Genomic DNA, 13,014 nt, shown 5'->3' with positions numbered 1-13,014 from the left:
ACATTGTCCACATAAAAATCTAATACAACATTGTCCACATAAAGATCTGATATAACATTGTCCACATAAAGATCTAATACAACATTGTCCACATAAAGATCTGATATAACATTGTCCACATAAAAATCTAATACAACATTGTCCGCATAAAGATCTGATATAACAATGTCCACATAAAGATCTAATACGACATTGTGCTGGCCTCTAGCATTGATACAGTTCTCTCTGGTACGTCCTTCAAGGTCATCCCGACCTTGGGCGTGAAGATGAGCTCATCCCTCGAGAACATTCTTCCCAGGATTCCCTTCCTGGTGCCCAGCTTGTAGTGGCCGTCATCAGACTCGTACATGACTATAGCCGTAAAGTGCTGGACTTCGCTTTGACCAGCAGGGCGATACTTGTCCTGAATCGCCTTGACCTTGACGCAGGTTCCTATGGCTACCGAATTAGCAGAGTTGCTGGCACCAGCTGACCTGCTGCACCTTGAGAACGTATTATTCGTTCCGCATCCGCGTCGCGTTTTGCCGGAACAGGCACCAAGACGTGGCTCGGGCGTCACGATACAGACGCTGGTAGAACACCCTGACGCCTCACAGGTCCTGGGCTGACAGGGTCGATACGACGAGGCCTTGGTTCTTCTGGGGCATGACGATGCTGCGACGAGAGAAGAACAATTATTTTTTACTGCCACCTGCTGAAGATCGTTTGCCCCGACGTCGTCGTTACAAGTTCTTGTTTCGCTTTCTGCTGCGACAGTGTTTTCAACGCTTTCGGACATTTTGTTCAAGACAATCAACGACGAGTCCCCAATGTCTGTCTCCTTTTTCACTGCGTGTACAGGAACCTGCATGGAAATTTCCTTGAGAACTATACCAGGTTTACTCACGCGAGGCGATTCAGTGAAGCAGGAAACTGGTTTCAGTACGTGTGATTCAGTTGCTGTCGAAAGAAAAAGTTCCAAATTCCTTTTCTGCGCTGTCTTAATAAGGTCGCTGTTAGTAGTATTGTCACAATTCATAGCCGCACAGACAAGACTTGATACATCTGTTAGATCAGAAGACTATTTTGACAGGCACTTTTAATCCCTTGGAGTTCACTGCCATGCATTCACTAACTGAATATCTGCAAAAAAAAGAATGAAACAGGTTAGAGTTTTAACATTTAACAGTGTAAGAGATTACAGTTATGTTTACAGCCAATCTAAACTCTTCTTTAGCAGATGCAGTTCACTTCTGTGATTAAAAATATAGTCTCGATTACAGAAAGGGGGGGGGGGCATGCCGGGCACTCATCTGTATCTTAAATTGACTCACCCATTTTGTTATAAAATGTTTACGCATAGATTTCGCTTCGTCATAACGAATAATTAAAACAAGCTTAAAGGTAATTGAGCCAAGATCATTGTGCGTCCACTCAAGTAAGACAATATTTAGCGCTGTTTTAATCCTGGACAAACATGCTATGAACTAACAATACATTAGTAATATGCATTAGATCGCGCAAAACCATTAGTCAGCACTTATAACAATAAAGCCACACTAAGGTTAATTCAGTCTAATCGATCAAATTCAAAGGGCACATTATAGCCAATACATTTATTTACCTGCAAGTACGGTATAAAGACAAAGGTATGTGTTTCAGCTTTGTCACACTTGTGTTAACGTAAATTGAGTCAAATCCAACATCACACACAAACAGTCAACCACCCTGATGTGTAAATCATTCGGTGAGACGAGGCTCAACAGGGAGATCAAACCTAAACATCCTTATCAATAGGCTAACGTTGAAATTTTTAAATAGCTCAGTCAAAAAAATGTTACACAGCTCACCTATCGTTGTTTGTGTTGAGTGTGTCACGGTCAGGTGACTTTCTTCTCTAGCTGTAGCGACCAGGTCATTTCTCAAAGCCCGTGTAGTACAGTCAAGCTAGTGAACGATCAATCAGTGTGTGACCATCAAAACTTCTGAGATAGTTCGGGTTAGTGTGTCGTTTACAAAAGGAACTAAATACCCCCCTTTTAATAGGCCCATTAGAGGAGTATTAGGGGTCGTCCTTAAATGACGTCACACTCGTAGGGGAGAGGGGGAGTCCGTAATTTTGTGACGGTGTGTGATGAGGGGGAGGGGGGGGGGGGGTCAATTTTTTGCATTATAAAAATAACAATGTTAGAAAACCAGTTGTAGCCGTTATTTAGCGTTTTAGAAAACTGTTTTAATAAATAGTAATAGGAATTTATTAAAATACTCTATTTTGACAGAGTTCAGCTAAGATTTTGGAAAAAATATCGATGTTTTAAGAAAAATTCAACAGCAATTTTGAGGAGGGTTGTAGGCTGAGATGTGACGTCATTTTAGGGGGGGGGGGTCTGGCTTTTTGTGACGACGTGTGACGTAGGGGAGGGGGGAGGTAAAAATCGTCAAAAAAGCGTGACGTCATTTATGGATGACCCCTTATAGGACACAGGTATCAAAGAATCTTCTTTAAAAACGGGGTGTTAGGTTACTATTATTTAACTAAATACACACATGGCTGGCTAATGTCACATGGGTAATCCCGTCCCTAACCCTAACCACAACCCTTGTTCTACCATACGCCTAACCCTAATTTCTTACCATAAAATTAGTCGAGATTACAATACTACTAACAACCCTTTTTTTAAAAATAGATTCCATTATCGGACACCGGTATCTATAATCAGTGTCAGACACGAGCATTGACAGGCCACATCAATTGAGTTTTGAAACAGTCTGCAATTTTGAAATTAAAAAATTAAAAGATATACCCTTAAGGAAATAAAACAAAGGGAAGAGGAATGGCCGGCTAGTTCGAAATCCTTTTGTGGTAAAAAAGCGTGACGTCAAATCACTAAAGTCGACTTTTTTTTTACCCCTCACCCCCGGACTTTTTTCTCCGGGGGGGGGGGGGGGTGGACTCTAGTAAAAGTGTATGTTTACTATATAAAATCCATCTTGTTTGGGGGGGGGGGGGGGCCGCACAGTTCCCCCCCCCCCCCCCCCCCCCCCGAAGAGATGCCTAGAAGAAACTTTGCTCTCTACACACCCATTAAAATCCCACCCCTACTATGTCATATTATATTATACTAATTAGTTTGCTAATTAATAGAATCTTGAAGTGATTGACTTATTGAATCGCTATACAAATTGATCAGTTAAAATAATATTGAAATGTATTTTATATATCAGATCTATAACTTTATTCGCAATGTTTTTACCTCTGTCAACATGTCTAACAGTAGAAATTTGTAATTTCTATAAGACGGGAGACAATTCAATTTTGTTATTTAAAAAATAAATGGAGCTTGGTTATTTCCCGTTTCCATAACCTCAACCATAAACATCCCTTACCTTATTTCTAACCCTACCCAATGTTATGTTTTGGTAACGATTTACCATGATAAACTAATTAATATCATAATCGATATAAGCTTAATATGGTTATCTTAACTGTACACTAATAACCAATTGTCAGTTGGGCCACCTCAATATGGCTTTAGAATTCTGAAGTTGATAGAAAATATTCAGTATGCTTTAAACCAGGGGTCTCCAAACTTTTCAGTCCGAGGGCCGCATCAACTATCAATTTTCAGTTCGGGGGCCAGTTAGTTCCAGACATGTCTTTGATTTTTCTGGGCAAAGTTCCTCAGCCATCACTAACAAACGTTTTTTTCCGTGGACAAAAAGATCTCCGCGGGCCGGATGAGAGGACCTCGCGGGCCGCATCCGGCCCGCGGGCCGTAGTTTGGAGACCCCTGCTTTAAACTTATCCTTTCTTAAATGAACAGGTCATTTATCTATATATTAGTTATATATATTTGTTAATTTTAGATTTGAATATTGCAGCCTTAAAATTTTAGTTTGATACCAAAGACTTGAGCCAGACATCACAGTGTATCACTGCATGTCACTCCTGTGACAAGTTACATCCACTACCTCTTGTCAGCTGGCATTCTGAATTTATACCAGAATCTTTACTTTAAATATTGCCTTATAAAATTCAATTTGCTATAAAAATATCTACACCTATATTACTTGATAGAGAATTGTTCAATTACATTTCATCATAAAGTATTTATTGTTCTTTAATAAAACAACAACACAAAAATTATGAGCATTCACTCCACTGTTTATTGTATTTTTAAAGCTTGCTACAACATGTCAATTGGGTATATGACTCATTTTTTTACTTTTTTTTAACAATAGGCCTCAGTGTTTGTCTTATGATTAATGAATACAAGTTTTTGCTTATCAAACAAATATATTGTCTTGTTGCATCATAGGCCTGTAAGGAATGCTTCATATTTAAAACAATGCTATCCATATAAATACTCAATGAATTACAATTAACTTTATTTTATTTTGTCATAGTAATTTCACAGTTGTCTAACATATAGATGGTGTTTAATGTATCTAAAAATCCTCTAGTAATACAACAATTTTAATGAATTATTCTAATATTACAATGAATTTAGCTTTCATTCACTTTTCACACTAACACTCATAATATATTACAATTGTGGAAATCATCTAAAAATATTTAAATATGAAACATTCCTTTTTTAAAACCAGGAGCCCCACTTGCAAAACTGCTAAGTCAGCAGTTTGAAAAGCTATTATTTACAATTGAGTTTAGCTAACAAGATGATTTTTTAAAAAGACAAATTCTGGAATATCGATCTAAAGTGGCTTAGCTAATTTTGCAGTAGGACTCCTCAAATCTTAATGAAAAAATAATATAGCTTACAACAAAAATAGAGAGGGATTTCAAGTAAAACTACTCAATTATTTACAACCAGTAAAAACAATTAACTTATTACACATAACAGAAGAGGACTACATATATACACAACCCTCACCTCCCCAATCCCACCCTTAACACCCCCACCAATCCCGACATGGGCATGCTGGTTTCTATATGGTATAGGCTTTACCAGTAGATGTGTTGGAACCTGCCCCTCCGCTGACTTGGTGTTGACAGAGCTGTGGACCTGTCGGCTGTACCCATTGTATCATACCAGACGTTAGCCCTAATTCCTAGCACAGGTCAGTGTCAATAATGCATCACATAAAGTTGTGAATATTGCCATATCTTTCCTAAATCTTTGATGAAAGTGCCTGATTATGAAAGGTCAGTTCATTTGTTCAAAGGCAAAAGACTATTTGGCATTGTTTTTCCTTTAGGAATGCACTAAAACTTGCTTCAGCGTAAGAGTATATTATAGGTGTCCCTTTTTACATGATGCTCTAATGTTTTTTTTTTAAACCTAGAAGATTGGAAACCACTCTTGACTTGCAAACAAAAAATTGCATTTTTTCTCATCATTGCCAAGGGCACAAGGGGCTGTCTCAGAAAGTTGTTTCAATTTCTGATAGTCTTTGATATTTTTCTTAAGAATAAAATTACAAAATACAGAACATATTTGTCCTACAACCTAAAGATAATTTATTGTCTAATAAGTCTTAATGTGCATCTTAAGGAATTTTCTTTTTTTAATATACACCATTCTGTGCAACTGTGGCCTGAATAATGTAGTTGTTTCCAGCATCCCTAAATACCTTCACAACTAGAGGCCATGAAAAAAATGTGAGAGAGATTAAACTTAACTTTAGATGTATACAACATTCATGCCCTAATGCAGTCACATCTTAAGTCAGGTTATGGACCTCAATAATAAATAATCACATTTTAAGGAATTATTTTTTAAAATAGGTTTGATAATATAGACTGTTTAGTGTCAGTGCGGCCTGAAAAATGTAGTTGTCTTCAGCATCCCTAAATGCCTTCACAACTAAAGGCCATGAAAACAGCTGATTAAACTTAACTTTAGACGTTTCTAGCATTCCTCCCCTAATGCCAGAAATATCAAAAGTCAGGTTGTGGACAGTCTATATTATTTTATACCATTACTAATATATTTACATTTTAAAATTATCAACTCCTTAAACATGATGGAAGTTTCATTTAGTTCACAGGTTGACTATTTTTCTATAAAAAAAAAAGCTAGAGAGACTGGCCCCTGTTCCTTAACTAAAAAAACCTAGTATTCATTTCTAAAAGTGTAGAAAATGAAAAATGTCAAATTGCCAGCAAGTCAAGAGTGTTACTTCTTGTCATCTTTACATTGATTAACAAATTGTTTGGATCATCTTAGCAATTTTAACACCCATCCTCCCCCCAACCACAAGAAGCTAGAAAGCTCTTGGCTCCTTTCCCTTCACTTAAAGAGCCTACTTTTCTTTTCCTAACACTGCATTGTAAAAGGAAAAAGTATGTGAAATAGCCTGCACATTGCCAATGAAAAGACCTGTTTACAATCAGGCACTCTGCTTACATAGACAAGGAAACTGCAATATTCACAAACGTATGACACATTATCCAGACTGACAAGGCTAGGGTTCAGGCATTATCTGGTAATCAACAATGGGCCAGCCGAGCAGGCCACAGATGTCAACACACTCGCAGCGGAGGTTGGCAGGCGGCCTGCTCTATTGAGCAGACCTCTCCAACTGTTCATCTCCCTGGTGTGCCACCATTACCAGCTGCCCCCTCTTCCACACCCACCTTCCGTCAGGATAACCCTCCCCTGACCCACAAAGACCATACCCTTTTCCACCAAATCCTACACTGCATCCTCACCAACCGTTAAAAGACAATACATTGAAACACAAACAAAAAGTGCAATAAGTTAATTGTATATCATCTAACTTTCAGCCCCATCCTACCCCCCCCCCCCCTTCAAAACCTAATTACAAAATTTTACCTGAAATTCCTCCCTTTACAAAAAATAAATACAAATACATTCTCCAAGGTTCTACAGGAATAAAGATTAATCTTTAATATCCAGAAGACTTGATATCCTGTGTAGTGCTTGAAAATGTCTTTCTTTGAAGATTTTGTTGTGGGTTTTGTTGTGGACTGTAATTTTAATAAACAAAATGTATTCAAATTTTAAACAAAACAAGCTAGTCTGAAACTAAGTTTAAAGCTAATTTATGAACAAATAAACATTTTACAGAAAGTAATAAAACCCTATCAAGATACATATATTATAGGGCATCTTGTGGCAAGAAATCTTACAATGCACTCATCTGTACTGAGTGGGGAAAACAAAGCAAGAGAAACATAAGATCAAAATACTGAATTTTAAGGGTTAATTGTGCATCATAGATTTAATATCAAAATATTTAACCCTTGCCCACCTACTCCATTGAAATTTGATGACTATATTTTAGTTGAATTTCCACTTTTACAACAAATGATTATAGGCTATTTACTTTTTAGAAGGTTTTTTAGTGATCAACATGAACATCCAGAAGACTGGTTACATCATGGACTTGTTTGGTGTTTGAAATGTCTTTATCCTCAACTGATTACTGCTTAAACAGGCTCATGGCAGAGGACTGACATGTGAAGAAAAATTAAAAACAATGGGTAATAACAAAATATTGCACATTCTAAAACTAGATAATATAAGAGAGAATTTTAAGCAAAAGGCTTTATATAATGAACTACAATGAAGTTGATTTACAAACAAATAACTTAAGTTAACCCTTTTTAATGGGCATCTTGAAGTGTGAAAATTAAACTGCTGTTGGACTTCATTGACTTGTACTTAAATTCTCTTGCAGTGTTGAAAAGAAGTGATTCAAAATGAAAACAAAGGGACATTTTTAAAAATAAAAAAAAATATTAAGAAATACAATTGTTATCTTCCTTGATAGAACAAGGTTGTTGAATTTTCTAGCTTAAAAAAAATTTACATTTACCTTTCCAACTGTTCTACAGGAATCATATCTTAAGTAGAAACCTTCTTCAAATCTTCTCTTGTGCTTGAAAATGTCTTTTTCTTGAAGATTGTTTTAGGTGTATTGCTGTAGGCTGAAATTTTTAAAAGTATTGGCTAAAGAGATAAAAACGCACATTTATTCTGACACAAAAACACAACATATAAACAAAAAAAAATGCATTTGTCTTCCATGCCAAAAAATAAAAAAAACTGTAAATGTACCTAAATTATTGGGCATCTGGTGGTAAGGATTTAAAATTACTGTAGCACTAGATTGGCTAGTTGTAGAAGACATGTTGGCAGCAGTAAGTATTACTTGCTGTGTTGTTAAAAACCAACTAAATATAAAAAAAGAGAAACAAAAGAATAAATACAAAATGTAATAAGTTACATCATGGTATTCATAGACCCCTGTTTCAAATCTAATGACTAAATTTTACTTGAATTTTCAACCTTTTCAAAAAATAGATATGTATACCATTTGTAGTGTTGAACTGAAGCTGATGTTGGACTGCAGGATTTATAATAGGACCTACATCTGGCTGCTCTGAAGGGGAAAAATACATCTGTTTTAATTTTTAAAAGAATTTAAAATCAAGTTAGCTGTTTACAAAAATTAAAACATTTACTATTGACAAGGTCTTGTAGAATTAACTCCAAAAGTTTTTTGACATCAGGTTCTGTCTTGGGCTTGAAATTTTTTTTGGTGTTGCTTTTTACAGGTGCATAGCTGCAGACTAATTTCAAGAAAAATAAATAGGTTAATAAAAAATGGACAAAATACTACTTGTATGTTATATTAAATATAACGCAAACATTAAAGCAAAAATCGTTTTTTAAATTATTTTTTTAAAGAAATAAAAATTCAACATACCTAAAAGTTTATGGGCATCTCAAGGTGTGGAAATGAAACTGCTGTTGGACTTTGCTGCTGACTTGTGACTTCCCCCCCCCCCCCCCCCCCCAGAAAAAAAAAAAAAACTTAATCTATGCCCATAAAATGTTACCCAAGTTTACAATGTTAATACAAATTTACCCACTAACTGTCAGCCACCAACTCAGTGGAATTGCAGATAGGTCGTCCAGGTCTTTAAGCTTTTCCACTTAAGTAAGTGACCAAGTTAGTGCCAAGCATTAAGTTTCTCCACTGAACATTGTGTCAACCACAAAATGGTATCACAAATGGGTTGTCGAAGCCCTTGAGTGTTTCACATAGTGGGTCACAAAGTCAGTGGATGCACAAATTGCTGGCTCAAAAGAATAAATTCCTCTTTACTATATTGAGTTAAGAGATGTAGAATCTAGGCTATGAATTGCGACATCTTGGCTGAAAATAGCTTGCTGAAACATCTCAAGTCAGCTAAAGCCCATCCACATCAACATCATTGACCGATATGGGCTGCCAACAAAGATCTCTAGAATCCTCTATCCTATGCCATTTTCTCAACTTGAATCCAGGTGTCCTAGCCCATCTTTGTCGTTTCAGCTTCAGGGCCCCGTCGCTAGGTGTTTCTTAGTGGACCTCTTTTGCGCTTTCCTTGGAACGTATCGCCTTCCTAGTGATAATGGTTGGTGGTCTGGTCGGACGTCGGTGTGTGACATTTCCAACTTCTTTTCCTAATTCCTTTCAGCGAAAAGTTGTCCTGTCGGTTGCCATAGGTGTGCATTGCCGATGGTGTGTGTAGAGCCATCGTAAATAAAACTAAATATTTAGGCCTTGTATGTATTATTTAGTGAATAATGCTCATGGTGAGTGGTCTGTGAGTTGTGGCAAATGTGTAGGTCTGTCACGTGATGTAAACATGATATTAGAGTATTACTATTAGACTAGATTTAGACCTCTATACTCTATAGTCTATACTCTATACCATTCTGGAATAATAACAGACGGAGACGCTTAACTATGGACCTTGTCCTTAGATCCAGATCTAGAATCTAGTCTAGTAAGTAGAGTCTAAGTAGATTCTAATAATTATTAAATTATGGTTTTGCATAGGCCCTGAATCTTTACCAAATATTTTACTCAAATACAAATGAATAAAACTCAAACATTAATGTCCTCAAAGTAAATTTAAAATTATGAATTATTTTGCACAAAATTTAATATGGGAAGCAGGACAGTAAACCCTGACACCCTCACCCCCTATTTTTTCCCTTAGATTATCAAATAACCCATGCCCGAAAATTGGGGTATATGATTACCAAGCAGAAAATACAAATTAATTCTGAACTTAATGTTAACATTAAACCTAACCCTAATGATAAGGTAATGTTGGGTTTAGTTAAAGCTAGGGGAAGGGTTATGGCTAGATTTAGGGTTAATAGAGGTGGACTGGGCCGTCACTACTCTCTAAAAATGCCATCCATTTTCAATCCCTTAATATTACATTTCTGATAATTTAGGACACCCAAACTATTCCATGCCAAATATCAAGTTTGCTGCAAGTGATGTAGTTTATATAAAGCAACGACCAGTGTAGTATGGTTTTTGAAACTCAAGACAATTATTGGTTTAGTTAAGAGTAAGTTGTGCACTTTGGCAAGAGAAAATCCTTGGAAATTGCCCAGCTGGTATCTGATCTAATTCAGGTTTGATTAACAGGCAACCCACACTTTACTTTTATACAGTAAATTAAAATTGCTCTGGTATATAAATGCACCTAATTTGACAATGTCTTCTTTAACAATAGCTTACACCACCCTATTACATAGCCAAAATAGAGCAGCCTACTGGCTACTACATTGAACTTGTCAATATATTTTTAACTTGCTCTGCATACTTCCTCCCTAAGTTGTGTGTAAAGCCCGTTAAAAATTACTGGTGTCTACTGGCAATTTCTAATGCGACTTCATATGATGCTTGCACTGTGTTTACTTGGTAAAAACTTCCTGTTCTATCAAGTCTGGTGTTTGCCATTAGATTCATATCGACGAAAGAACTCCATATCTTTTTTTTTGGTGAGTTTGTTTGACTCACTTGTTTCTGTGACCTCGGCATATGAAGAGATAGTGTGGTCAGCACTATGCCCAGCCGCCTTTACTTTCCCTAACATAAGTTAGGTACCCATCAGAAACAAGTGAACTCTACTTCACTTGCCCTATAGACCGTCAGGTTTGAAAGGGAAAACTTTACTTGTTTGACTCAGCTCAAGATGACTAAGAACAATCTGAAAACTATAATACATAAGCCCGGAAAACAAACGTTTGTGGGATCACAAGATTTTGCATGAAAAAGTATATATGAGTATTTCGAGGAATCACTCTCCCTTTCATCGTTTAATATGAAATTGTTCAAACTTCAAGGCACCACTATTAAAAACAAACTGTATAGAGAATTTTTTGTTTGGTTTCTTGTCTACCATTTGGCTACCCCCCCCCCCCCCCCCCCACCCCCTGAAAGCCTTTGCGGCCCCTATAGGGGTAGACCCACAGTTTATGGGAATCTATGGCCTATAGGATACTGCATTGAATTAACCAATATATTTTTAACTTGGCTGTGCATACTTCCTCCCTAAGTTGTGTGTAAAGCCGGTTAAAAATTACTGGTATCTAAACTAACCTCATTTGGCAATGTTTTCTTTAATAATAGGCAACTGAAAATACACAGATGAAATAGAGCATAAACATATTGGATATTATATTGAAATTAAAATTGATCTGTCCTTGTTGTTAACTTGTTAGACATACTACCTCCCTAAGTTGTATGTAAACAAGTTAAAAAGCACTGGTGTCAAAATGCATCTTATTTGACAATGTCTGCTTCAATAATAGTCACTACACCGCTCTAATACACAACTGAAAAAGAACAGCCTATAGGATACTATTTTGAATTAGCCAATATATTTTTAACTTTGCTGTGCATGCTTCCTCCCCAGGTTGTATGTTAAGCTGGTTAAAAATTACTGGTGTCTAAACTAACATCATTTAGCAATGTTTTCTTTAAAAAAGAGACAATACATAGATAAAATAGAACATAAGCATGTAAGATATTATATTGAAATTAAAATTGATCTGTCTTTGCTTTTAACTAGTTACACATACTTCCTCCCTAAGTTGTATGTACAACTGGTTAAAAAACACTAACCTCATTTGGTAATGTTTTCTTAAATAAGAGACAATACATAGATAAAATAGAACATAAGCATGTAAGATATTATATTTAAAATTAAAATTAATCTGTCTTTGCTTTTAACTAGTTACACATACTTCCTCCCTAAGTTGTATGTACAAATGGTTAAAAAACACTAACCACATTTGGTAATGTTTTCTTAAATAAGAGAAAATACATAGATAAAATAGAACATAAGCATGTAAGATATTATATTGAAATTAAAATTGATCTGTCTTTGCTTTTAACAAGTTACACATACTTTCTCCCTAAGTTGTATGTATAACTGGTTAAAAACCACTAACCTCATTTGGTAATGTTTTCTTAAATAAGAGACAATACATAGGTAAAATAGAACATAAGCATATAAGATATTATATTGAAATTAAAATTGATCTGTCCTTGCTTTTAACAAGTTACACATACTTCCTCCCTAAGTTGTATGTATATCTGGTTAAAAACCACTAACCTCATTTGGTAATGTTTTCTTAAATAAGAGACAATACATAGATAAATAGAACATAAGCATGTAAGATATTATATTGAAATTAAAATTGATCTGTCTTTGCTTTTAACTAGTTACACATACTTCCTCCCTAAGTTGTATGTAAACAAGTTAAAAAGCACTGGTGTCAAAATGCATCTTATTTGACAATGTCTCCTTCAATAATAGTCACTACACCTCTCTAATACACAACTGAAAAAGAACAGCCTATAGGATACTACATTGAATTAGCCAATATATTTTTAACTTTGCTGTGCATACTTCCCCCTTAAGTTGTGTGTAAAGCCGGTTAAAAATTACTTGTATCTAAACTAACCTCATTTGGCAATGTTTTCTTTAATAATAGGCAACTGAAAATACACAGATGAAATACAGCAATAACATATAGGATATAATATTGAAATTAAAATTTGTCTGTCCTTGTTGTTAACTTGTTAAACATACTACCTCCCTAAGTTGTATGTTAAGCTGGTTAAAAATTACTGGTGTCTAAACTAACATCATTTGGCAATGTTTTCTTAAAAAAAAGAGACAATACATAGATAAAATAGAACATAAGCATGTAAGATATTATATTGAAATTAAAATTGATCTGT

The 13,014-nt window shown here is 35.7% G+C and overlaps 1 protein-coding gene across 1 annotated transcript; it reads right to left on the bottom strand.

The window, feature by feature from the left end:
- Positions 1-147: 147 nt before the first annotated feature.
- On the bottom strand, positions 148-1,768 carry LOC131941696 (uncharacterized). Its single transcript, XM_059301119.1, has 2 exons — positions 1,604-1,768; positions 148-1,122 (listed from the first exon to the last, which is right to left on the bottom strand). The coding sequence occupies exon 2, from the start codon at positions 1,016-1,018 to the stop codon at positions 182-184; it is 837 nt and encodes a 278-aa protein (XP_059157102.1). The 5' UTR covers positions 1,019-1,122; positions 1,604-1,768; the 3' UTR covers positions 148-181.
- Between the last annotated feature and the right edge of the window lie 11,246 nt (positions 1,769-13,014).

Source organism: Physella acuta, unplaced genomic scaffold (genome assembly GCF_028476545.2).
Source record: "Physella acuta isolate Inbredline_101_S28 unplaced genomic scaffold, ASM2847654v3 ptg000369l, whole genome shotgun sequence".
Classification (NCBI taxonomy): domain Eukaryota; kingdom Metazoa; phylum Mollusca; class Gastropoda; family Physidae; genus Physella; species Physella acuta.
Note: the sequence above shows the minus strand (reverse complement) of the source record. Positions and strands in the feature narration are given on the sequence as shown.